This window comes from Magnolia sinica, chromosome 15, assembly GCF_029962835.1.
Source record: "Magnolia sinica isolate HGM2019 chromosome 15, MsV1, whole genome shotgun sequence".
Lineage (NCBI taxonomy): Eukaryota > Viridiplantae > Streptophyta > Magnoliopsida > Magnoliales > Magnoliaceae > Magnolia > Magnolia sinica.
Window position 1 is genome coordinate 11,675,773 of NC_080587.1, and position 27,773 is coordinate 11,703,545.

The window sequence follows — 27,773 nt, forward strand, 5'->3', positions numbered from 1 at the left end:
TTGGATTTTTGTCTCAAGTGATGTGGCTGCGTGTAGTGGTTCGGAACTTCTTACTCCCTACCTAACATCTGAGGGGTTATTTAATACTCTAGCAGAGTATGATGCTTGATACGCAAGCACTTAGAGAGTATACACGTGGCATGCATCAACTAAACTGTGGTACTTACTATGATTAAGTGACAGACCAAAAATCGGATTGGTTGGAGAATTCTAACCTATGATTCGTGTACACATCTTCGTTAAGATATTTTAACCGTTGATTAAATCACCAACAATCTAATAATCAAATGGTCTAAGTGTGATTTTTGGTTCATGATACATCTACGCAGTGACGTACAATTTGGTCAGATTAATTTGAATTTCTTCTGTGGCACTTATGCAGTTTGTAATAAGTGCATGCGTATCATCTATCACACTACGCCAGAGTATGAAAGTTTTTCTGGTCTGTATAAGATTTCAAGCTCGACAGAAAATGACATTTCCAGTGATTGGAATGATCTTAACGTCACGTTTTTTACCCAATTAAAAATAAGAAAAGCTTTGATACTCGGGCAGACTGGGATGGATGATACGCCGGTACTAATAAGTTAATTAGAAATTTCATCAATACAAATAATTCTAATTAAACTGTCCAAATTATGAGGCTCAGCTAAGATGTATCATGGACAAAAAATTAAGCACATTCGCTTATCTAACTATAGGATTGGTGGTAATTTATTGGACGGTTAAAAAATAAGCAATATCCAACGGTTGTAATTCAACAAACGAGTGTTCAAGAATCAGAGGTTAGAATCGTTCAACGAATCTGATTTCGAGAATTTGACATGGATATGGTGAGTTTAACACTATAGTCGGTTTAGTCGAGTTAATGTATGACACGTGTACAATTTTTGAATGACTGGAGTAATAAGTAGTTCTCGATTAAAAAGTCCAAAAGCCTAGGTGGGTCGGTTGAAAGTGAGAAGTCACTCGCATGGTACATGGCAGAGTATGGAGGATCGTACACATGCAGTTGGTCTGGTGATAGGTACCATAATCCGCTCGAGTACTGTAGTAGATGACACACGCACTCACATTGGTACACTTGCTAACAAATCGTAGCCGTCCAAATTGTGGTCCCGAGACCCAAACCCAAGCCTAACCGTCGACGTGGTTGCCGCCTATGAATGATTAGAAATTATGGTGAACATAGTTCGTATTTGGTGGGGAAATGCCATCTTCTGATCTATGAGATCTGGGTAGCTGATCGATTGTGGGGCCAAAATCGGATGGTTGGGCCGTGGTGCCTGCATGTCCCATGTACAATGTAAGGTGGATTATCCTTTTATGGTACTCTATCCCCGGAAAAAGTGTCAGAGGAGATGTACATAGAATCTGGACCGTTGGTGGGCATTGTCTATTTTCATTGGTAGTGCTGGAATCATCTCGCACGGAGGATGCTGAGGCATGGTCCATGCAACGAACAGTGCCAATGGCTCGTTTTTTAAGAAACGTGGACCCCACTTCCAGTGGGCCCTGGTGCATGAAACAACGTACGGCTCAATTTTTTTTGCTCGCCACTATCTGTTTGGGACATCATGGGCCGCCTGAGGAGCGAAACAGCTTGAGTTTTTGGGGAAGAGATGCAAACATCGGGCCCACCAGATGGAGAGATTAGATCTCAGACACGTGTGCCGTATTGGCACGTGAGCTTGCCTGTGGATGGGCATTGGGAGTGGCAGTGGCTGCCAATTAGATGGCAGAAAGGAAAATGATCAACGGTCCAAATTTCACAGGCCAAATCTAACTATCCCTTACCAGTGGGCCATCAGTTGGACGGTTTTGATTGATTTACCCGCGTGACTCACCATATAATCCGTTAGATCACCGCACGTATATGATTCTTCCTACGGTGAATAAAAATCGCCGAAGAAAGGAGTCAAAAGAGGCGATTTTGCTAGTAAGCAGTCGCCAAAAGCAGGGAGAGAGAGAGAGAGCGAGAGAGATCGAAGGAGCTCCTGGAAATTAGGGTTCCGCGATTAGGGATTTTGTTTCAGTTTCTGTCGAAATATCGCTTCCAAACGAGTTGTAAGAGGCATTTTTGAAGAGCTACTGTAAGCTTCGGTGAGTTTGGGGTGTTTGGGTACTTCGGTTTTTTTCTTTCGTTTTGATCTGGGGCGATCGGATTTGAGGAAGAACAGCTACAGAACGAGTCTTAAAAGAGGCGATTTTAAAGAGGCACTGAGAGCTTCAGGGAGGTTGGGGTGTTTGGCTAGATTTGGGAATTTCGTGATTTGGGTAGACTGAAATCTGGGAAAAAACCGGCTGGAAAAGGAGTATACAGGAGGGGATTTTGTAGAGCTATCTGGAGCTTTGGAGAGATTGTAACATTCGGAGTACTCGATTTTTTGTGATCTGGGTTGGGGAGAATTGCTGCTTTCGATTGGGGTTTTGGAGAAGTTAGGGTTTTTGATATCTGGTTCTTTTTCGTCTTCTAGGGTTTTGCGTTTTAGGGTTTTGGGATTTTCCCCCTTTTGATGATTGAGGTGGTGATGGTGATGATGGTGGTGGATGGGGAGTAATAAAGGGAGGATTTTTGGTGCAGAAGATGCTAAGGAAGCGGCGGGAGTGATGCCGAGCTTCGTTCCTCCATTGCCTGCGTCTCAAGCACTGTAACTCTCTCACTCTCTGCCTCAAAATCCCTTCTCTTTGATTGCTTCGGTTATTCCATGTTGAAGTCTGCTCCCTTCTCTTTTCATTCCTTCCTTGAAGAAACCTTACCTCACGCAGAATATTGATTTTCATTCCTGGTGCGATGCTATCGAATTGGACATGTAGCTGTAGCACCATGGTCCATGAACTGGAGCGCCTACTGTGGATCGCCCGCAGGAATATCTCACTGTTCGGATGGTTGAACTGTTTGATTAGTGATCCATGAGTGGTCTGTAGGTGGATTGCTGGAAATGGTTGGCTATGAGTGTAAAAAAGGTTCACTGGTCATTTGTGGAAGTGGTCTGTCAACAGAGCAGCTCGCCCAAGGAATGGTCTGGATCATTCTGTTGTGCCATGCCTGATTTGAGGGCGGTGCACCAGATAAAGAAATTTGGGCATTGCATTTGGGTTAGAGTTCCCTCATCTCTATGGAAAAAAATAACTTGTGCACCCTGCATCGTGTTCTTTACCATGTGCTCCAATAAAAATAATAAGCTGGAGCAACAATCGGGTGATTTGTATTGTTCATTTCATGGCCCAAAACTCTTATCAATCGAACAATCTCATGAATGGTTTTATCCGCGACCTGCAAATGAACTGTAGAAAAGAATACCATCGATGATCCACTTTCAACTGGAAGAAGTTTCCGATAAAAAAGGGTAGAAGTTCATTGATCAGATGGGGTGGGATTGTTCGATTCATGATTTCTTTGGACCGTGGCCCTTACACAGTGGGGCCCAGCTGATAAGCAGCTCAAACCACCAGATTGTTATGGCATGCATCTGATATTTCCAGTAGCACATGATAAGTGCATCATACATGGTGGGCATTTTAGATAGTCTTTTTTTTTTTAAATTTTAAAAATGGGATCTATTGGTTTGTCTGGGCATTCAATTCGTTTTTACCATTCTAATTAACCATTTTTTTTTTTTTTAATGATGCTGTCTGATTTCTGAGTTACGAGGCATTTCTCCTCACCATTCTACCACCTTGCTTAAAGTTTGAATGACTTTAACTTAGTTTTTGGTTTGGATTTGCACTTTAATGTGGTAGTACACGTCCAATACTTTCATTTGCATTTTTTCAGAGGCACAGAGGGCAGCCACATCCATACGTCTCGTGTTTCTGACTTTGGGGCGCTTGAACAAACTATTGGGTTTCGCCTAGAGGATGCTGTTGATCTTAGTCGAAGTATGTATACAAAATGCTTTATCTTTCTAAGATGTTTGCTTGAGCTATATGTGTTGTGGTTCTTTTTTTTTTTTTTTTCTTTATTAGAAATGTTTTATGAATCCGATAGCGATGGTTTTGAAAATTGGCTATGTAGTTACTGTATGGCCATTTGTAACTCTATTATAGAGTCATAGACTAGATCTAGGCTTATTTTAGGAATCAAAATACAAGATTTGAGTGGGAGCTGACGAATTGAAACAAAATGGACCATTTTTGGAAAAAAGTTGGCGGAAGGGGTAAGCCATCATTGGTTTCTTCTTTTTTACTTTATTTTCTTGTTGTATCTCAGTATACTGGGTCCTAATCTACCATATATGCTTGATTTGTGTTCTATTAGGGCTTAGTTTGTTTACTTTCAGCAGCTCACGTCAGCAGGCAACATTTTTATCAGAATTTTCTGTAATACCATTGCATATATAAATAATAAAAGATAAAGACTCTGGTGTTTACAAATTTTCCTTCTTTTTTTTTTTCTCGTTAAATGCTTCTTAAAATGTTTTTGGGCCAAAAAAGTTTCGGGCGATATGGTCTCATATATCAGGTCTGATACTGTCCAATGACCTGTATTATATCTTGGGCCTGGTCAATACAACCCCGATACTGATGTTCAAAACCTTTAAGAAAGCCACATCGTTTTTCTTTGTAACATCGATCAAATTATACATTTGGGTTTCTGCAGTATTAAGGTCCTTTTACTAGTTGAGTAAGATTTCTTGTGGCGTCTGATGCCTCCATCCAATGACTTAAGCTTGTATATACCTCAATTCATTGGATCAGTTGTCATGTGGCCCAACTTCTATGTTGGTGATGGGCGCTAAATTGCCGTCCAAAAACTGAACACATGCTCGATGGTACATGTGGATAAGATCCTGACTTCCCAGTTCTCATCAGGCATAGCCAAGCTTCATAGGCATACACCCCTTGGTGGGGCCCACCTGATGAAGAGTCCGGATCTCATAGATATGTGCCCACCTGATGGATACTCTGTTTGTGACACATGATCTTTTTTTCACTTGTAATTTATTCTTGGAGGAGATGCTAATTTGCTTTTTTCTCTCTCCTTCTTCTTCATGCTCTGAAGACCCATTGTTCAATTCAAAAACAAGTGGCCCTGCCGTTACTTCTGACCCACTCCAATTCAGCAATTTTAATAAGGTAAATGCACTTTCAATATTAGTTTATGTTCTAGACATTGATAAGTTACGTTAAGTTGCCTGTTGGCAATAGATAGAAGCTTGCTGTTTCTGATTAGCCTTTTTCCCCCCTTCTAAAAGCAGACGTTCGCTTCCCCTGATATAACTCCAGCAGCTAGAGTTGGATCTCAGAGATTGCCTCAACAAAAAGCACAACAGCCTAATCTGGTTTCTTTGCCTAGTAGCCATTTGGAGAACTGGGGAGAGTCTACAATGGCCGATGCTAGTCCCAGGACTGATACCTCAACAGATGTGGACACAGACGACAAGAATCAAAGGGTGATTTCTCAATTTTCTTTCTTTGGAATATCTGGCTTTGAAATTCTGTGAATGGAGAAGGATTCACTTGTTTCTCTCTGTTTATTTTTTTGCAGTCATTTTAGATTCATTTTTTAGTTCTTGCACCAGTTGGAGAGGATTAACGAGTGAGGATTGGTTTAGGGTTCTTATGTTTTATGGCCTCTTGTGGCTTTGCTCTATTACAGGGCCTATGCTTGGAAGGTTGTATGACTTTTCGCGTTTTTTCCTGGTAATAGGCAGCCAGTTTTCACCATAATAATTTGCGATGCAAAAACAAAGTTGCAAAATCCCACACTAGAGAGGCATAGTGAAGGAAAACAACTAGAACAAGCAACCAAGACCTCTGGAGCTCGTAACAAAGCTTCAAAAAGACCTACAGCAGCCACCTGAAAATTTCCAGCAGAAAAGAAATTAGTCCATATAAGCAGTCTTAATTTGAAGTAAATTCCGACCTAAAATATCTTTAAAACAGTCTTAAAACCTTCGAAAAGCTTTTCCTTTTGAATAGTAAAATCTTCTGTAGCATGTGCCCAATAGAAAATGGAAACAATCAGTCCTGAACTAGACAATGATTGATGAAGCAAGTAGTATGGAAATGAATCTACTTGACTAGAATACAAATTTCATTTGATCACCAAATTCCACCCTAGATGCTTCAAAACTTTCAATGACTAAAATTGCAAAATAAAATAAAGAAATGAGTGAAAAGTGAAAAGCATGGTTCTTATGCCTAACATGTGTGTCGTGTGCTGAGAAAGTGCATCTTTAAAAAAAGTGGTGAGAGAGTGAAGAAAGTGTGGATCACTTATTTCTTCGTTGCAACGTGGCTGGAACTGTATTGTGTCATTTCTTTCCCAAGTTTGAGATGGTTTGTGTCCTGAACAGTCCTCTAGCATATTTGATCAACATATGGAATGGTGATCTGATTCATGCCAGAAAAAAAATCTTTGGAAATGCTTCCCAGTGGTTTGATTTGGGAAGGAGGATTTTTGAAAGCAGGCTGCTTCGGTCGAATCATACAACAGGGCATCTTTTCTTTGATTGCTGGCTGGGCATGGTTGTACGAGATATAATGAGCGGATGGCGGGGCTTGGCATATCTTGCTGTCTGTTTTTGTCCCACTCTCTTGCGGCGTCTAGGAGTTCTTTTGCTGAGTTTTGGGTCACCTATTGCTGGTATGCCTTTCCTTGTCTTTTTGGCTTTTGGTTCAATAAAATCTCGTTGCAGTTTGGATGTGGGAGAGTTAATAATAAAATCTCGCTGCAGTTTGTGTGTGAGAGAGCACCTACATTCTCCCCAAAATCTTACATTGTTCCTGTTCAAATGACTCTGGACCCAAATCTAGTTCGCCATTTGAGGTCCATTTCTGCATGAGAATATCCTACCCTTTCTAGAAATAAAGCCTTCATTGAGATTATCCATCACCTGTTTGAACAACATTTCATGAGGGAACCCTTTGTGGTAATCACCCTAAACAGAGCCTAGGGGAAGCTCACATGAGAGGCTCTCCCTATACCCATTATCTCCCTTCGGTGTTTTGAATCCAGTTCATTCTCTTAGAATCTTCTCTGCAGTTTGCATCCTTTTAAACATTCCCCACTTTATTAAAAATTTCCATACCCTGATCTACTTAACCGTCTGAGCTCTGTTTTTGGATGTGACTTCCTTCTTGTTAAGATATGATTGAGATTACCCATCATTTGAGTGAACTCCACTTCCACGTCTTTGGGGCCTGTTTGGCCCGGTGAATCCCATGGGATTAGGAGGGATGGGATGGATTTTAAGGTAATGATGGTGGTGTTAGTGGATTGGTTTAAGATCCATGGGATTGCTATATCCCAGGACAAGTTCACTGGGTCTGTTTGGCACGCCCGGCATATCCCGGGATTTTACCTTCCAATCCGTCCAACCAAGGGATGGGATCAATTTTAAGGTAATGATGGTGATGTCAGCGGATTGTTTTAAGATCCATGGGATTGCTTATATCCTGGGACAAGTTCACTGGGTCTGTTTGGCTCGTCATGCATATCTCGGGATATCGTGATCCCATCCCTCCTAGTACTGTGGGATCGGTCCTGCCAAATAGGCCCTTGAGGTTTATTCTGCAGTTGATTTCTAAACTGTCTTGCAACCCTACGCTTCGTAACTATATTGCATGAGGGAGCCCTTTGTCGCAGCCCCTTTATGGACTCTAAGGAAAGCTCTCATGGCTGATGGGAGGCACTTACTTAGTCCATCTTCATATCTTCTCAAAATCTCACCTCATACTCCTTTAAAAAAAAAAAAAAATCTAATCCATTTTAGAATCTTTTTTCAATCGTTCTGACCATCCCCCAGTTTGGTAATATTTTTCCACACTTCAAACCTGAATCTAGGGGTGTACACCGAGTCGAGTTGGCCTCAGCTTGACTCGGCTTGGCCACTAGCTGACCCCAGCTCGAGCTCGGCTCGGTCCTCGAGCCTAACTGGCCAACTTGGCTTGGTTCGGTCAGCAGCTCGGGCCAGTTCGAGCCGAGTTTGAGCCAAGTTCGCCTGTGCAACATTTTTACAAACACATGGTCTGCACCTTCAAAATTTCAGCTTTACAACTTTACAGGTATTTTATCAAACACCTTCTAAGCAACATAAAAATCAAGAAAAAAAGGGTATTTGTTTTATATATATACCTTGCCACCAGCCACACTTTGTTGAGTCATTTCATCAAACACATGGTGAGCAACATCAATATCAAAGTAACCGAGTCACCGAATTGGTTCGATTCCAATTCAATTCGAGTTGGGTTCGATCCAAGTCAAGTCGAGTTGGGGCCAGCTCAAACTTGGCTACTCATTTTCGAGCTCAAAAAATCAGCTCGACTCGGCTACTCATTTTCGAGCTCAAAAAATCCGTTCGACTCGGCTTGAACTCAACTTCGAACCAAGTCGAATCGAGCTTTTTCGAGTCGAGTTGAGCGAGCTAACTGAGCTAGCTCGATTCGTGTACACCCCTACCTTAATCTAGCTAACCATCTTGGACTGGTATACTTTTGGCATATATGCACCTTCTTTTGGATCTTTAGACACTATTGAATAAGATTTATTGTGAACTTCCTTTCTTTGATGGCCATCAGTTTAGGTTGGAATGGAGTTCCTCCATTGGTGATATCTTAATCATCATCTCACTCGTTGCTTCTCACTCTTATTTGCCCCATCATGTACCACTTAAACGGAAAGGGAAATTTTATAGGATAGCTGTAAGACTAGCCATGCTTTATAGGAGAGAATGTAGGCAGTGAAGGAACAACATGTTGATAGGATGTGTAGTCGAAATTAGAATGTTGAGATGGATGGGTGGTAAGACACTGGAGGATTGAAGTAGAAATGAATGCATTCGAGGGAACTTAGGAGTAACACCTAGGTAATAAGATGAGGGAAAGTAGACTTAGATGGTTTCTGGTTAGAAGGAATGAGTTGGTGCAAGTTGAAGGCTCTAAAATGGCAAGGGGAAGGCCCAAAAGGATGTGAGTGGAGTCTATGGTTCCATTCCGGTTCGGGGCTCACCATCACTGAAACCTCTCCTTTCAATTAGTCAAATTCTAGTATTTAGGGGGAGGGGTGGAGTGTGCACCCAAAGGCCGACTAGCGCCTTCTTTGATGAAGAAATCTATATATGGTTTTTGCCCTGATTTTTTATTCCTTTGTCAATACCGTTGTCCCCCTCCCCTAGGGACTAATCAACTTTAGTCTGCTGAAGCGAAGCGAAAGAGATTCCAATTATATGTGTGTACACACGCATGCACACTTGCTTGCGTATATAGCATGCGCTCGAGCCCTGCCTGCAATTCGTCGTAAGAGGAATTGAGTGAGGGTGGACATGCCCAAAGATGCCAGCCTGCAATTCCTCATTCGATGATATTGCTGGCCAAAGGAGGACAAATTGATGGGTAACTTTTTTATTTATGGAAGGTAGTTCTCGACGTGATTAATTGGCCTTCAAGAAAGAAAGGTATTAATGACACTTAACTAATAATGACGGTCTATTCCAAAGGATAATCAGGTCTATGGTACCAGTAGTCTAACAACTTGAAGCCAACTAACAACCGAAAGCCACGAAAAGAGGAAGATAAAGAAGAGACTAATGTTGTTAATGCTAGTAAGCTTATTAATGACAATAGCCTTGTGATGAGGACATCCTAGACGGCCATAACATGGGTGGGGCCCACTTGGCCCAATTCACATTCCTAGCTACGTTGGAGACCCCACGTGCATGTTCGTGTATCTTTGAGGACCCCACACTAGGAAGATGCACGTGGGCTGCATATAGGAGCTTGATAGACACATTGGACCGTTGGATCGAGTGGACACGATGATCGGATCGTTGGATCATTATCATTGGACATCTTGATCGTGGACCCCCATGGACCAAAACATAGTTTAGTTATTTAGTTTGTTTACATGTTTTGTTATTTTTGGTATAGCTCATATTTGTGTTGAGGGTAGGGGGGTAGGAACAAATTTTTATTCATTAAGCGTCTTTATGTTGAGAATCTTATCTGAGAGCTCCTTTTTTGTAAAAGGTCTTTCTAAGACTATAAAGGGTTGGGCTTCCCCACCATAGTCATTATGTATGTTATGAATGAAAGAGATTTATCTCCTTTTGCTTTGAGATTGAGCAAAATTTCATCCTGTGATTAGATTGGTAGTGCGAAGCCACGAGCAGCGATTCTCAAGTTAACTTTTTTACTTTTCTCTCTCAACAAAGTATCATCTTCTCCCGTCTTCTTCTTTTCTTCTTTCTTCATCGCTTTTTTTTTTCCTCCTCTCTTCTTCTTTTAAACCTTCATTCTTCTTCTTTTTACAACCCCTAATCCAACCAAACTTAGTTTTGGAAATCCTAGTTCTCAAAACCCTAATCTTAAATCTCTAAAATCCTAACCCAAAATCTGAAATTCTAACCCGAAACCTCCCAAAACTGCTACCCTAATGTTCCAAACCCTAATTCCTCTAAGCCTAGATACCCCAAACCATTTCACACATTCCCTAGCCTTTAAACGGCCCTAACGTCTCAAAACTCTTACAAGACGCATGATTTTCATTAAATTCAGATTTAACCCTATGCTAGGATGGGAGTTTTGTCTCTCATAGGTTCCGATTAATCAATAATTCATGAGATTCGCATTGTGTGACTGTCGTAAGCTTGAATTTGGACATGTCATGAATATGAAATTTCTGAATTTATGGTAAATTAGTTTTTTTTTTTTATTTAATCATTTCATTGCTCTAGTTAACCTGTCTTTTAATTTTATGGCATCATATTAGGTTAGATCATTCTGTCCTGCATTAAATTTTGGCATCAGAGCTTAGGTTAGTATAGGGTTTAATGTGCTTATTGCATTTAGAGTTTGGGGTTAGTGCATCCATCGCATTAGAGTCTAGGGTTTACATATTTTCGTGTTTTGAGTTAATAGCATTCCATTCTCATCATATTGTATTTAGGATTTTAGTGGTTAGTTCTCCCCAATTAGCGTGTCTAGTGTATGCCCACCTGTAGTGGGCGTGGTTTTGGTCTACACCTCACAATGAACTCGGAATAGCTTACTGAGTCCCTCAACGCTATTGCAAAGTGATCATTGATAGTGGCAGTTGCACCAATGTGGTCTCTACTAGCACCGTGGATCGCTTAGGTTTGATAGTTATTCCTGACCCTCAGCCCTATCGAGTCTCATGGGTTGACGCGCCTTCAATTTTGGTTTCTCAATGTTGTCTCATTCCCATCCAGCTTAGTTCTTATACGAACACGTTGTGTGATGTTTTGCCTATGAATGTAGGTCATATCATTTTGTGTAGACCTTGGTTGTATGATCACGATGTGACACTATTCGGTTGCTTGAATGTGTTCATTTGTGCATGAGGATAAGAGGATAAATTTGAATCCTCTCTCACCCAAAAGCACCCTGGAAAAGGAGGACGTCAAGAAACGTGACCCTGAAGATGTGAGAAAATTCCAACTTGAGTCTCTCCTTATAATAAATGCCAAAGAGTTTGAAAGGGAGACGAGAGCTGATTTGACAGTGTATGCCCACATGGCAGTGAGGTCACACCTAAGGTCAGTATGGAGATGCCACTTGAGGTTACACCTGAGGGTATTGTAGAGTTACCACCTGAGGTGAGTTTGGAATTGCAGGAGTCTAGTGATGTTATCCCAGAGGACATAATGGATGAGCTTACACCCGTGCGGGACATTCAACATGCCTTAGATCTTGTCTTCGGGTTGATCTTATCAAAACTTCCTCACAAACAAATGAGTCTCGCAGAGGAAGCGGATCTGGAAAGGCAAATAGATGAGTCTAGGAAGCTTATAGATCTTATTTCCACGTTAGTCTCACATAGGTCGTTAGAGTCTGTAGATGCATTTACACCTCATATCCATGATTTGCATGTTGAAATTAGAAAACGGATTAGCATGAGCAATGAAACATACAAGATATGTGCTGACCAAGGTGTCCCGTATCGGTATCGGTTGGCGTAACGGTGCCCTCCGAAACCGATACGGATACGGGGGCGTAACGGCGATACGGGGGCGTAACGGCCCGTAATGGCGCAAATTTTTTTTTTGCCAAAAAAATATGAAAAAATATGGATTAAATCCAGAATATTCTAAGCATTCCAAATATGCATTCATTTATAAATTGGAACATGTTTATGGTGGTGTAACGGTCCACTCTTTGGTGAGAAGTTGTATCAGACTGTCTGATTAATTTTTTAACCAGGTAACTTGAATTTGACTACAAAATTCATATATTTAATTTTTTAAATATGTAATTTATATACTTAACATCTTGATATCATTTCTCCCAATAGTTCTTTAAAAAAATAAAATTAAATTCAGGTAGATGGCGTTGCCAATTTAGGGCTGACTTGGAGGACCAATTTATTCTCCAAATCAACCTCAAATTCATGCCATTTATTGTCATTATCCCACTTATAAATTGGTGGACATTTATTGGATAGTGAATCATAAAAAATAAAAATAAAAATCAAAAGGCCCTATTTTAAAAAATAAAAGTTCACAAATTAACAATTAAAACTATTCAAATAATTTGATTTTGGCATTGTGAGTTAGCAATTGCAGTCCATAATTTAATTGTCAAATTTCAAGTTAATATATGTCTCGTGTACAATTTTTTAAGGTTTGAATTAGGAGGGACTCGGATGTAAAGTGCAGCACACGTGTCAAAGTTTTTTGGGCCTCACCCGTGATGAATGTGTTATATCTACACCATTCATCCATTTTGCCAAATAATTTTAGGGCATGAGCCCAAAAATGAGGCATATCCAAAGCTCGGGTGGATTGCACCGTAAGAAACAATAATAATTAAACGTTCACCATTAAAAATTTATTGAGGGCTAGAAAAGTTTTAGATCAAGCTAACATGGGTGTTTTCCCTTCATCCACGTCAATGTGACCCAATTAACAGGTTAGATTGAAAATAAACATTACATTGGACATTAGGAAATTTTTAATGGTGAGCATTCTATAACCACTATTTCCTATGGTGTGGTCCACCTGAGATTTGGATATTACTAATTTTTTGAATCCTGACTTAAAATGACGTTGCAAAATGGATGGACGATATGGATAAAATATATACATTATGGTGAGGCCCACTCGGGTCTGATATGATTGGATGGAAAATAAACGTTACGTGCGCCCTAAAAATTATTTAATCGTGAAAATCATTATCCCTGCTACTATTTTTGGTGTGGTCCAGATGATCTCTGGATATAATTCATTTTTTGGCTGGTGCTCTAAAATGATCTTTGAAAATAGGTGAACAGTGTAGATGTAATAAATACATCATCGTGGAGCCCATATAACTTTGATCTCCTTTGAACCGTTTGTACAACTCGGAGCTTGAGGAGTGTCAGCGCTCGTCTTTGCGTGACACGTACCGCAGTCAGCTGCGGCAAAAAAAAATAAAATGGAGAGAGAAGGAAACGAAAAGAAAAAAAGAGGGAAAGAAAGAAAAGAAAAAAAGAGGGAAACGGGAAAGAAGAGATTGAGAGAGAGACAGAGAGAGAGTGAGAGAGAGAGAGAGAGGAAGAAGAAGAAGAAGAACAGGAAGCAGAAGCAGTCGCAGCCGCAGCCGCAGCTGCTCGAGAAGAAGAAGAAGAAGAAGAAGAAGAAAGAGAAGAAGAAGAAGAAAAGAAAGGAAAAAAAAGGTAAGGTTTTTTTTTTTTTCCTGTAATGGCCGTTATGGCCCGTAACGTCCGCGTAACGGCCGTTACGGTCACAGAATTCCATAACGGCCGTTTCGACCCCGTATCGCGTAACGGGTCCCACCGTTACCGTTACGTATCGGCCGTTACGGCCGATTCGTAACCGATTTGGGATACCCTGGTGCTGACTCTCATCACAGGTTTAGAAAGTTTCAGGTATGTGACTATGTGATGGTTCATACAAGTCCTGAATGGTTTTCGCAAGGAACCGTTAACAAACTACAAGCTTGTAGTGTAGAGCCCTATAAGATATTGAGTAATTTGGGGCATGATGCATATTTTGTGGATCTTCCACCTGACATGGGTATTAAATCTACATTCAATGTGGAAGATCTTGTGCTTTTAAGGGTCCAACATCGATACCTACTAGCCTTTATTAAGACCATCACCTTGATCTTGATGATCTCCCTCTCGACTTATCTCATGACCCTTGGCCTATATCCGACGATTCCTCCCAGCATCCACCACTTTTGCCATACATACCTACCAAGAGAGAAGATAGAGGATATCTGGGATAAGCGAGTGATTTTCACACGACATGAAGGCTAATAGGAGTACCTCGACAAGTGGAAAGGCAGGCCAAAGTCCAACAGTACGTGGATTACAGAAGTAGAGCTTCAACAACAAGACTCGAATATTCTCGAGCATCACCACAACTTTATTTCCCCAGAGGCGAAATCTCCTCAGTTGAGGGGAATTGATGAGGGCACTCGAGCACCATACCAGAGGAGTGCTGAGCCAATTTCCTTATGGCTAGATGACCATTACATAGGGCCCACCTGACCCAATTCACATTCCTAGCCACATTGAAGACCCCATGTGCGTGTTCGTGCATCTTTGAGGATCCAACATTGGAAAATGTACGTGGGGTTCATATAAGAGCTTGATAAACACATTGGACCATTAGATTGAGTGGACACGATGATTGGACCGTTGCATCATAATCATCGAACATCTTGATTGTGGACCCCATGGGCCACAATTGTTTAGTTGTTTAGTTTGTTTACATGTTTCGTTATTTTTGGTATAGCTCATGTTCGTGTTAAGATTAGGGGGTTGGGAATAGCTCTTGATTCAAGCATCTTTATGTTGAGAATCTTATATATATATATATATATATATATTGAAGACACAGGGTGTCCCCACCTCTTTTTTGAAGTGAGACTAATCCCTGCGGATACACGCAATCACCCACAACCACGCGTATCGGGTAAAGCCAAGGAGGGGAATCGAACCCTCACCTATAGGGAGCAAACCTATGGTGAAGACCATTCGCCCAAACCTCGTTGGGTATGTTGAGAATCTTATATGAGAGCGACTTTTTGTAAAAGGTCTTTTCTAACAGTATAAAGGGTTGGGTTGTCCCCACACTAGTTATTATACATGTTATGAATGAAAGAAATTTCTCTCCTTTTGCTTTGAGATTGAGCAAAATTTTATTCTGTGATTGGATTGGTGGTGCGAACTCATGGGGAGCGATTCCCTAGTTATCTTTTCGACTTTTCTCTCTCCTCAACAAAGTATCATATGCTCTCATCTTATTCTTTTCTTCCTTCTTCATCTCTGTGATTAGATTGGGGTTAGGAATAGCTTTTGATTCGAGTGTCTTTATGTTGAGAATCTTATATGAGAGCGACTTTTTGTAAATGGTCTTTTCTGAGATTATAAAGGGTTGGGTTGTCCCCACACTAGTTATTATACATGTTATGAATGAAAGAAAATTTTCTCATTTGGCTCTGAGATTGAGCAAAATTTCATCTTGTGATTGGATTGGTGGTGCGAACTCATGGGGAGCAATTTCCTAGTTATCTTTTCTACTTTTCTCTCTCCTCAACAAGGTATCATATTCTCTCATCTTCTTCTTTTCGTCCTTCTTCATCTCTTCTTTTTTTCCCCATTCTTTCGACAACCCCTAATCCTTGCAAACTTAGTTTTTAAAACCCTAGTTGTCAAAACCCTAACCCTAAATCTCTAAAACCCTGACCCAAAATTTGAAATCCTAACCCGAAACCTCCCAAAACTTCTACCCTAATGTTCTAAACCCTAATTCCTTTAAGCCTGGATACCCTAAACCCATTTCCCATATTCCCTAGCCTTTAAACAGCCGTAACACGTCAAAACTCTTACAAGACACATGATTTCCATTGAATTCAAATTTAACCCTATGCTAGGATGGGGGTTCTATCTCCTATGGGTCCCGGTTAATCAGTAATTTATGAGATTCACATTGCGGAAGTGTGATAGGCTTGAATTTGGACATGGCACGAATCTGAAATTTCTGTTTTTACTTCTTCTTCTTCTTCTTCTTCTTCTTCTTAAAAAAATTTGATGATCAAGCTTGTAAAGAGTTGCTTGAATGGGTTTCTGATTGGAAACATACGCACCGTTGAAATTCCATAGTATCATGTATTTTGACACCTCTTAGCTGATAGCTATCTTATCTAGCTATCTACATAGGCATGCGGTCCTCTTTTATATTCTGTCAAGAGTTCAGATTGCTCCACCTAAGTAGAACAAGAAGGAGGAATTGAAAATTCAAAGGGGGAGCCAAAAGCGTCATTTTAAGAATTTTTTTTTTTCTCTTCATTATTATATAAATATATACTTCTTTCTATAAGTCGGGGGAAGTCTCCCTACTCTGGCCTCCTGTGCCGGTCCCGAGGACTCAATGTTGACATAATTGGAAAATGAAATGACAAGTGGTACTAATCCTGCATCAGTGCAGGGGAGCGGATTACATACTGAACACTTCAGTAGCCAAGAGGCTACTGAAATGACATGGTGAAATAGGATTGGTTGAACACAAAGAGTCTGTTGTCTTACAATTAATGCTCCTTACGTTAGAGCTCCGTTAAACGTCTCTCTCCATTTGGCAGTGCATACACTCGACCAATGCCATTTTCAAGTCATTTCTTTTATTGGCTCCCTTGCTAAAGTGACGTCACCACTTTCCGTGGGTGCCACCATGATGTATGTATTGTATCCACATTGCCCATCCATTTCGCGAGATCATTTTAGGGCATAATCCAAAGAGTGAGAAAGATCCAAATTTCAAGTGCACCCCACCGCAGAAAACAATGGGGATTGAACGCTTACCATTAAAACCTCTTTGAGCCATAGAAGCTTTCTATCAAGCTAATATTTATGCTTTACCTTATTCCATGTCTTTTTTAACTTATAAATAAGTTGGATCTCAAATAAACATCATGGTTGGTACCAGGAAGGTTTCAACGGTGACTGTCACTGTCCCACTTTTTTCCTTGGTGGGGTCCACTTGAACTTTGGATCAGCCTAATTCTTTGGCTCACTCTCTAAAATGATCTCTCCAAATGGATGGATGGTGTGGATACAACACATACATCATGATGGGGCCCAAAGAACGTGCTGACGTCACTTCAGTAGCCGGACTCGCTAAGGTCTGGTTAAGTAGCCAACCAGCTTCCGTTTCCAATGGACGCGGATTACGGCCAAAGCCATCAGCATGAACTTCCTTCAACGGCAAGCTAGGTGGGGCACACCATGATGTTTGTGAGAAATCCACGCCGTCCATCCTTTTTTCCATATCATCTTATAATGTAGGCCCAAAAATGACGCATATCTAAAACTCATGGTGTGCTGTATGCACACCACATCACCACATTCTATGGGCCCCACCATAATGTATGTGTTGTATCCACACCATCCATCCATTTGGAGAGAGAGTTTTAGCGAGTGAGCCAAAGAATTAGGCAGATCCAAAGTTTAAGTGGACCCCACCACAAAAAACAGTGGGATGGTGACGGCCACCGTTGAAACCTTCCCAGGGTTGACCATGATGTTTATTTGAGATCTAACTTTTTTATAAGTTAAAAAAGACAAAGAATAAGGTAAAGCATAAATATTAGCTTGATCGAAAGCTTCTGTGGCCCAAAGAGGTTTTAATGGTAAGCGTTCAATCCCCATTGTTTTCTGCGGTGGGGAGCACTTGAAATTTGGATCTTTCTCACTCTTTGGATTTTGCCCTAAAATGATCTTGCGAAACGAATGGGCATACATCATAGTCCAACAGAAAGATCATTTACCCTTTCATGGTCGAGTGCGTGCACTGCCAAACGGAGAGAGAAGTCTAACAGAGCTCCAACGGAAAGAGCATTAATTGTAAGGCAACAGACTCTTGGCGTTCAACCAATCCTATTTCACCACGTCACTTCAGTAGCCTCTTGGCTACTGAAGTGTTCAGTATCTAATCCGCTCCCTCAGTTTAGGGGGGTGGGTAGGATTGTCTCCTACCTCACACCATTGAGGTAGTAATAAAAGACTTAACCTATGGTCAACTGAAATTATGGCCTTGGATAGAGTAGAATGGGGGAAAAGGATTCATGTGGCTGACCCCAATTAGTTGTTATAAGGCTCTTAGATGACGATGATGATGATGATGATGATATCCCTCCCAGTGGTAATCCTCAAAAGTCATCTCATCAGTATCTTGATTACCTTATTGGTGTATTTTTGTGCTACGTTCTATCCAGAGCAGGTTCCAGCAAATGAACCGTCTGGATATTGTCCACGTGTGCCACTTGTAGGGAGATTGAAACTTGATTACTAGGATATAGTGTTTTGCAAAAGCGAAGTTTCTCATATTCATATATAGTGTTCATCATCAGTAGCCTGTTTACTCCATTAGTGTGTTTCTTGTTCTACGTCCTATCGACAGTGATAGCATACATATGCGCCACTTGCAGGGAGATTGAATGCTCAACAACTACGATGTAGCATTTTGCACATGATACTTTCTCATATTGATATATGTATACATTTATCTGCCTATGAGGATTCATATACCCCAATTATCTGCATGGGCGCTTGACGTGCATGCACGGACACATTTTCTTCTATTTTCGTGATACCATGCATGTGTCCATGTTGTAGTACAGTTAATTTTTTTTCTCAGTTATTCAAAGAGTTATGTGCATGCATGTGCATATAGGTGAAGTTACTGAGGTAGTGACATTTATCTTTCTTCATGCTCAGTTTGAAGCAGGTCAGTCTGCTCTGGTAGGTGCTTCTGATTCCAGTGACCGATCAAAGGATAAAGTGGGGGATCAAAAGGTTATGATCAGCTGAAATTTTAGCTACTTAAGAGCATTTCCCTGATGTCAGTAGCAACTATTACCATTTTTATTTATTGCTTCTATTTTTTCTTATCTGCAGACACTTCGTAGGCTTGCTCAAAACCGTGAAGCTGCAAGAAAGAGCCGGTTAAGGAAGAAAGTGGGTTCTTTTATCATTTGATTTGATATTGTTCATTCCTGCTAATGATATTTGCTATACTGAGAATCACTAAATAATTCCAGTAAGTAGGAAGTAATCACCAGTAGCTGTAATTTGACAAATGTTGTACCACGGCAACCACCAAAGGGAAGTTCCGTAATGATCATATCCTGCTGTTATAATTTTTCCAAACACTTGTCAGTTCTCATGATTTGACATCATAGCCATCAGAGATTCAGAGCTTTGTTCAGGCTATTTGGGGTTGGATTTGCAAATCCCATTTTGCCAATCACATTAAAGTAAGAATTATCATGATTGCTTGGCCAAAGCTTTATGACCAGCTGCCTACCTGAGACGATCCGTTCTCCTTCTCCCAGGCTATTGAGTGGCCACCATATTGCCCAAGCCCTACTTTGGATGGAGATTCCCCAAAATCTCCTCGTTTGGAAGATCCTAATCCTTTTATCCATGGCCTATTCCTAGTTTATTGTGAACTTTGTTGTATTCCTCTTCACCACTTATTTGTTGGCCATTGACTGAAGAATTGTTACATTTCCAATTTAGGAAAATTTGAACATCTCCCATCCCATAGTAAGGCTGATCAGGTGAAAAGTTCTGTCAACAAACATGGACCAAACTTCTACAGGGTCCTGCAACTCTGATCCGTGGGATGGATTATGTAGATGTTCTGGATGACAAAAAAAAAAAAAAAAAAAACAAAACTGTTTCATGTTCAATATTCTTCTCTGTAGATTTAGAATGCCATCCATTCCTTTTTGTGTCATGTCTCGATCTGCACTAGGTACATGGTTTATATTTTTCATAAAGTCATCAAAGGCGAACTCCATATTGAACTCTGTATTTAAGTAAAATTTTCTCATATCCTCCAAAAGTTTATTATACCTTTCAATTTATTATCTTGTCATTGCTTGAAATACTTCTACTGAGGTGCCCCTTTTTATTTCTTTGGTAGGCATATGTACAACAGCTAGAAAGTAGCCGGCTGAAGCTAACCCAACTTGAGCAGGAGCTACAACGAGCTCGCCAGCAGGTATGGATTCCAGTATCCTTTCTAGAGGTGAAGCTCTTATGAGGTGCTGCCAGTGCCATCCCTACTGCATGTGTGGCAAGCATGTATTGTGGTTGGGATCATTGATCTGGTGGATCACCATGCGGATGGTATGTAAGCAAAAAGATCCTAGTGCGATCTGTGTTTTAAATAGCGAACACCGTGTAGTGTAGCGTACACTCTGAAGCCTGAAGTGTAAGCTACATGCTACTTCCAGATTTTTAATAAAGGTTGCGCTTGGTTGCATCAATTTCATGGTATTCACCAAATTAGACTGATCAATAATGAAATTTAACAAAATTTTATGATATTTGGTGCAACCAAAGACAACATAAAGTAATAGGAAAGGGTAATCATTAAGTGTCAAGGTAAAGAAATAGCAAGGAAATTGATTAATACTGTTACTTATATCATTTTTACTAAAATCATTATTATTGAAAATAGAAGAATGTAACCAATCATTGAAAACATTAATTGATTTTAATGTTATAGTAAAAATAACCTGTAATGTGAGCCACATAGCATGTAGCGTAGTCCAAGTAGAATGTAGTGTATACAAATTATCATGAAGCGTAGGCTACACGCGACTTAAGCTATTTTCACAAGCTACATAGCATTAAGGCAAAGCTATGCTACATAGCATAAGCTACACACTACATAGCATAGCTATTTAAAACACCGTAGGTAGGTGTGATTGGACAACCTGAACCATCCTTTTTTATTGACCCTTCCATCCAACTGTGGCCAGAGAACTCTTGCTGTTTTTTCTTTTTAAAATCAGTTAGCAGTTTCTTGTCCAGGCCATTGATCAGATGGCTACCTCAGTCTTACTTTCTGAGATATGGTCCATCCATGTGGTGGCCAACCAAATCAACTCAATTATTCTGATCCATGTACATAAGTGCCACATGTATGCTATAGAGATGTTTTGTTGCACACCTAGTGGAACTCCACAGAGCACACCATCATGGTAGCAGCCTTGAATCACTGCCCTTTTTAGCACTCCATTTTATTAGTATGCCTTTTTTTGCCATACTAGTAATCTGTTATGCTCACTTTAGGATGATGGGTCCATATCATGCATGATTGCACTCACTGCACTTACCCCATTGATTTATTTTTGCAGGGGATCTTCATTTCAAGCTCAGGAGATCAAGCCCATTCAATGAGTGGAAATGGTATTTCACTGCCTCTTTCCTCATGAAAAATATCCTTCAATCAAGATAGCAAAACTCATCTTATGTGTAGGCGCTAGAGATATTTCCATTTGATTTTGGTTGCTGTCTTTGTCATGTGAGATCCGGTTTTCTCTGTTTTATATATATATATATATATATATATATATATATATATATATATATATATATATATATATATATATATATATATAAATTTGATAAAGGTAAGTATATTAAAAACAAATTAGAAGATCAAGGCAAGGGGAACACTCCCTGTACAAAGAGGCGTTCTCACTGCACCTTTAGATAAGGTATAAGTGATTTCGTTAACTTCTCTTCCTACATAAGTGAAGAAAATGTTAATTCTAGAAGCTAACTTTGGAATCTCTTCTGGAAAAAAAGAAGAAGCCACTAAGGGGTTGGAAGTCATAGCAAAATCTCAGGGGGACAGAAAAATAGACAGACATGAAACCTTCCATAATATAGCCCTTGCTTCCACCTCACTATAATTGGTTCATTCCATTAACATCTCTGAGCTCAGCACCTAGCCTGGACGAGTTTCAAACTATGAACATTCATTAATTTCCATCATTACTAGGATTGTTTTGTCCATTTCATCTCCTCGGTTTGGTTATGGAGTTGATGTCTGGTTTATGTTTATCAATTTGGGCTCTTGAGGAGTGATGTATGCAACAGTTGTGTTTTGCCTTATGCAACTTTAATGCATGCATACTTTCAACTAAAGTCTTAAAAATCATCTGGCTGGTTTGGACTCCTTATGATAAAGGGGATTTTTAGATTTTAAATGAATCCTATGGGCAAAGAAGACTACAAAGGGATAATATATTCAAGATGGTCTATAATGGCCTTTAATGGAAATGTCATACCTTGTAGTGGGTAAGATCTCTTAGCATCCCAAGAATAGCTTCTCCACTCATGGCACTGATCATGCGAGTTTGTAATCGTTATCTTAATCTTAGCCTTTCTACCGGTGATTTGGGGTTGGCTTTTAAAATGGTAGATCGGCTACCAGATATCAATCTTCTGTTGTTATCTATGCTCTTGGAACTAGGGGTGGCAACAGGTTGGGTTCAAGCTGGGTCGAGGTCAGCCCAAGCATGACCTTTCTACTGAACGGGGCAAGAACTCCAGGCTGAACACGACCTACTACCCTGTGGCTATTGGGTGAGGATCAACCAACCTGACCCAACCTAGCACAGCCTACACTTACATTTGAGAATTGAATATGGAGCTAAGGTTACGCTGGGCTGATCCAATTAGCGAATTCATACCAACACATACATTCTGTGCATGTATCTACTTATTGTTTGCTAATTTGTTGTGTTTTGGATTAGGTTGGGCCGGATCATCTATTCCAGCCCATTATAAATATATGAACAGGTCCCCAGTTGCGCAGGATTCAATCCGAACCTGATCCATTTACTTAACAGGCTGCTTTTGCTGACCTGAAGTTGACTCACTACCCATTTAGCTTGCCCCAAAACCCGCCTCACAAGTGGGTTGGGTAGGGTTGACCCATTGCCACCCCCACTTAACTAGCAATGACAGCGTCTCACTGTGATACCACTCACATGCCAAATTCAACCCAGTTTTATCCATAATCCAGTTATTGCATACACACCTTGAAGAGTTTGCAAGCAAAGGTAGGGTCATGGAAGGCCAATTACCAGGCAAACAGGTAAGCATGAAACAACCCACATGAAAGGTCATGCTCAAGTAGTTTGCTGCTCAGAATAGCAACCCACAAATAAATACATGATTAACAATGCAACTCACATGCTAACATGATGAGGCCCCACACTACCTTAGCATAACTATGGCGGGCTACCCACAAAAGGGAATCTGCGACCAGTTGATCTTCTAGAACATCCAGTGCCAGACAAGCCCACTGAGCACAACCACTGGCAATCAATTCATATGTGCGACTAGTTACGTGACGAGGCATTTGTCTACTTACGAGAGTCTAATGTTTCTAATGTAGGACTTTCCCTGCTTCTATTATTGTTCCCTTCACCATCAGTGGCAACTAGCAGTTGACATTCTAAAACATTGTTTCTTATAAAATAATTTCCATAAGGAACACTTCTATTAAGTATTAACCCTTTTTTTTTGGACATCAGTGCTTCTATTAACTGAACATCTTTTTGTAGGCGCCTTGGCGTTTGACATTGAGTATACAAGATGGCTGGAAGAGCACAACCGGCAGGTCAATGAGCTGAGGGCAGCCGTGAACTCTCATGCGGGTGATAATGAGCTTCGCACTATTGTTAACAGTGTTATGTCCCACTACGATGACATATTTAGGCTCAAGGGTGTTGCTGCTAAAGCTGATGTCTTCCACATGTTGTCGGGCATGTGGAAGACTCCGGCAGAGAGGTGTTTTATGTGGTTGGGGGGCTTTCGTTCATCTGAACTCCTTAAGGTGAGCAAAGTTTGATATTCCAGCAAGCTTCCCTCTTTTCTAGTCATTTAAAGAACTGCCCTCTTTCCTAGTCATTTAAAGAACTGCAACCGATGAGACACGAGTTTTGCTAGTTCCACATGCACATCGATTCTGCCCAAGGTGGACCGTTGCGGTAACGGTGCCACCGTTACCGATACGGTTATGGGCTGTATAGGCCGTAACGGCTGATATGCGCCTTGTAACGGTCAAAAAAATTTTGTTCTAAAAAAATCCAGAAAATTCTAAATATTCTAAATATGCTTTCATTTATAATTTTGAACATGTTTATGGTGGTGTAACGGTTCACTCTTTGGTGAGAAAGCTGTATCGGGATGAATTTATGAACCTGACAACTTGGAATTGACTGCAAAACTCATAGATTTAATTTTCTATCGAATACTAAAGATAGATATATTAGAATGAATTTAATATCAAAATATCTCACGTGTAGGTGTTTGCTAATTTTTAAAAATTGATCGAAAATAGTTCAAAATACAAAAAATATAGAAAATCAGTTGCATGATATGTAAAATGCACATTCATATGTTATAATTTGAATAATGCATCATATTCAACCATAACAACAAATATTTTAAAAAGAAGGTATAAATACATTTTTTTAAAAGATTTTTCGGAAATGACCCACGGACCTTCGATTCAACAAAATCCTTGAAATAGTTTATTTTGATCCTCAAATTCAAGCTAAGAGTGGTCAGAATGTGGAAGAGAAAAGTGCCAAAAAAATGAGAAAATCGCAACTTAAAAAGAAGAAGAAGAAAAAAATAAACTAGCTGTTTATGACCGGTTACACCCTGACCGTTAAAGGGCAATAACGGCCGTTACGGGGCGTAACAGTTGTTGTGGCCCCCGTTACGCCCCCGTAACGACCAATCCAATAAAAAAACTGTGGGGTCACCGTTTCAACCCCCGTATCGCGTAATGGACTCGGCCATTGCTATTACGTATCGGCCGTTACGGCTGATACTTAACCGATTTGGTACACCCCTTCTATATGCCATGACATGATTTTATGCAAAATCCAAGCTGTCCATCAGTTGAGTTATGCCAATGGATTTAGCTCTTTCCGGAATAGGATATGGAGAAGACTCGATCTTCTCCTCAATCACTACTCGGGAACCTGGTCAATATCAGGATCTACTCATCAGGTGCACGGCTAAAAATGTCCGATGAATGAACCAGCTAGGATGCCACGCGTGCCAGGTTGGCACAGGTGGCATGGCATCTAGTAGAGGAGCTGGGATTTACTAGTGCAGAAAATTAGGAAACCTCTATAAAGAATGTGAGAGTGTAGTAGTTTCCTAGGAATTGGAAAGAAAAACTTAGCAGCAAGAAATTGGAATTATCCCTTCTTTGTAAAGAAAAAAAAAATCGATCTTTAAATCTAAGCATGCATCCGCATTGTTAAAAGCACACAGGAGCTTTCATTCTTCTGTGTCATATCCAGGTCTCTGGCACACAGCTGGTGTGATATTTTCGAACTGAGGAATTATATGATCCTCAATCTGACATACATATGATATCGTCAGTTCAGATATCTAGATTCTAAGACTGTTGGACTGAGGGGACCCATATTGGAAGGTCCATGCACCCAAAACTTTCCAGATGGGAAGATCCTAGCCAACCAATCATTGTCTACCAAATCGTGGGCCATTTCTGTTTTTTTTTTTGGTCATCTTTACCTTTCAAAAAAAAAAAAAAAAACAAAGAAAGAAAGAAAAATGAACACTGGCCTGATTGAAGGATTAGGATGGTCCCATCAAGGACATTTTTTTGTTATGTTCCATTAATGGATGAGGGCCATTTTATCAATGGTCTGGATTGTCAAATTATGGCCCTAACTTGAAATAACTTGGGATCCTAAAAAAATGAGTCTTGGGTCACACTTTTGGGTGTTTTACTGATGAGTTTTCTTGTTCAAACGATCGATTGTATTTCTGTGACAAGTTGACCAAAGTGAATTGCATTGGTTTGAATCCGTCAGGTGTTTTTATTCATGGGTGGGTTTGTATAGACTGCATTAGTTTGAATATCCTGTTGGGGATCAGTTTTAAAAATGATTTCTATCGAGCTGAATGCCTATTGGGTTTATTGGTCAAAATGAATGGTGTTATTGTCATCCTGTTGGGTTGTTCTTTTATGGGTTGTTGAGATGAATCACATCAGCTTCAGTATGATGTTGGGTGATTTTACAACCAGCTATACATGGTAGTGTTTGATTGACCTTTCGAAAAAAAAAAGAAAAAAGGTTGTGTTTGTATGGAAGAAATGTCATGTGTTCAACCCTGCAATACAGGTGGGATCCTACCCTTGGTCAAGTCCTCTCTTGGATTATCCAGTCAATCTGATTGGTGGCTTACAATTGGATAGTTACAGCCAGTGGGCAATGTTACATAGGACGATTAATGGGTGTTTTTTTTTTTAAACTTACATCCAAATGATTCCGCTGAGCAGTTTTGATACCCAAAAGGTTTGTCCATGTGTACATTGTTGCAAAAGTGCAAATTGCATGATCAGATATTTTTGTATATTTTCCACTCGAGTGTTTCTGTGATGGATTTTCTTTGTACTGAGCATGCACCTTTGCAGCTTCTTGTGAGCCATCTGGAGCCGCTCACTGAACAACAGTTGGTTGGCATCTGCAACCTACAACAGTCATCCCAGCAGGCGGAGGATGCACTATCTCAGGGGATGGAGGCATTGCAGCAATCTCTGGCAGAAACATTGGCATCCGGGTCCCTTGGACCCTCGGGGTCATCTGGGAATGTGGCGAATTACATGGGTCAGATGGCAATGGCCATGGGAAAGCTTGGGACACTTGAGGGCTTCCTCCGCCAGGTAAATATTTCTTCAATTGCTTTCCTTTATGTGGATGTCCTCCGTGAATTCTGTTTTTGGAACTCTAAAAAAATCATTACATTCTGAATTAAAAAAAAGAAAAGAAAAACATCATTACATCTGCATGTCCATATAAGCATGTGTAGTTATGTCCGTATGTTTACTTCAGTGAACTACTTGCAATGAGTAGATACTCAATCCAGATGCAATATCATGACCATGCTGTCCCTGTGGGTCTCTGCTCCTAATGTGATATCATAACTACACGCTTATGTGTACTTAAATGAACTACTTGCAATGAAGATTCTCAACCCAAATGCAATACCGTATACATGCTGTTCATGTGGGTCGTACTCCCAATATGATATCATACATGCTGTTCGCGCAGGTCCTACTGAAGTATCATTGTTGGGCCTGTCCCATGGTGGTCTGTGTGAAATTTGGATGGTTAGAAAAGTTCACCCCCCGTCCACAGTCTGCACACTTGCAAACTAACTGATGACCTGGCTGTCTTGATTTTGGGGCAAACAAAAAATACATGGTTGGGAGCCACTTTCATGATGCCCTGGAATTGAGAGCCCACGGGAGAGTCCCATGAGTTCTTTCTCAAACGGCTCGAGTAGTTCTTGTGCCATGATCATCTTACAGTGACCTCATTACTTGTACAGGCTGACAATCTGCGGCAGCAAACACTACAACAAATGCACCGAATCTTAACGACACGTCAATCAGCACGGGCCCTACTCGCCATAAATGACTACTTCTCCCGCCTCCGTGCTCTGAGTTCTCTCTGGCTCGCCCGGCCCCGGGAGTGAGGAGATGCATTGAATGCATTTCGTCTGGAGAAAAGATAATGCGTCCTGCCAGCAGTCACAAATATCCAAACAGTTTTGGGCTTAAGCTTGTCGCACTGGCAATGCTTAAGTCATGTTTCTGTGATGTTGGTGGCCCACCTCTCTTGTCAATCGTAGCAGGAGTTCCAACACGCAGCATTTTAAATCCATATCCTCGTCATGGCTTCAGCATCTCGTGTATCACCACTGGATTGTTGTATGTTTGTTACATGAATGCAATGCATGAAACAATAGTGGCAATAATCAGTGATTAGTTAGTCAGTTAATTATCTTCTGCATCATATGCCAATGTTTGCACGTGAAAATCTTCAGAAATTACCCTATGTAAAATATATTTATTGATGAAATATGGCAACATCATGTAGAAATGTGGAAGACGGTTTGTAGCGGTCTCCAACTGGTTTTTAGCAGATAGCCTGTTTCTTGA

General features: G+C 40.5%; 1 protein-coding gene across 2 annotated transcripts; it reads left to right on the forward strand.

The window, feature by feature from the left end:
* Nucleotides 1–1,925: 1,925 nt before the first annotated feature.
* On the forward strand, nt 1,926–27,773 carry LOC131227996 (transcription factor TGA2.3-like). Of its 2 annotated transcripts, XM_058223811.1 has the most exons (11): nt 1,926–2,651; nt 3,779–3,882; nt 5,006–5,079; nt 5,202–5,396; nt 18,686–18,763; nt 18,866–18,925; nt 19,899–19,976; nt 21,121–21,172; nt 23,344–23,615; nt 26,244–26,492; nt 27,161–27,773. In XM_058223811.1, exons 1-11 carry the CDS (start codon nt 2,551–2,553, stop codon nt 27,305–27,307), a joined length of 1,410 nt encoding a protein of 469 aa, XP_058079794.1. In that variant the 5' UTR covers nt 1,926–2,550; the 3' UTR covers nt 27,308–27,773. The 2 variants fall into 2 exon arrangements, with proteins under 2 accessions (XP_058079794.1, XP_058079795.1); XM_058223812.1 differs by lacking the exons at nt 1,926–2,651; nt 3,779–3,882 and adding an exon at nt 4,757–4,775.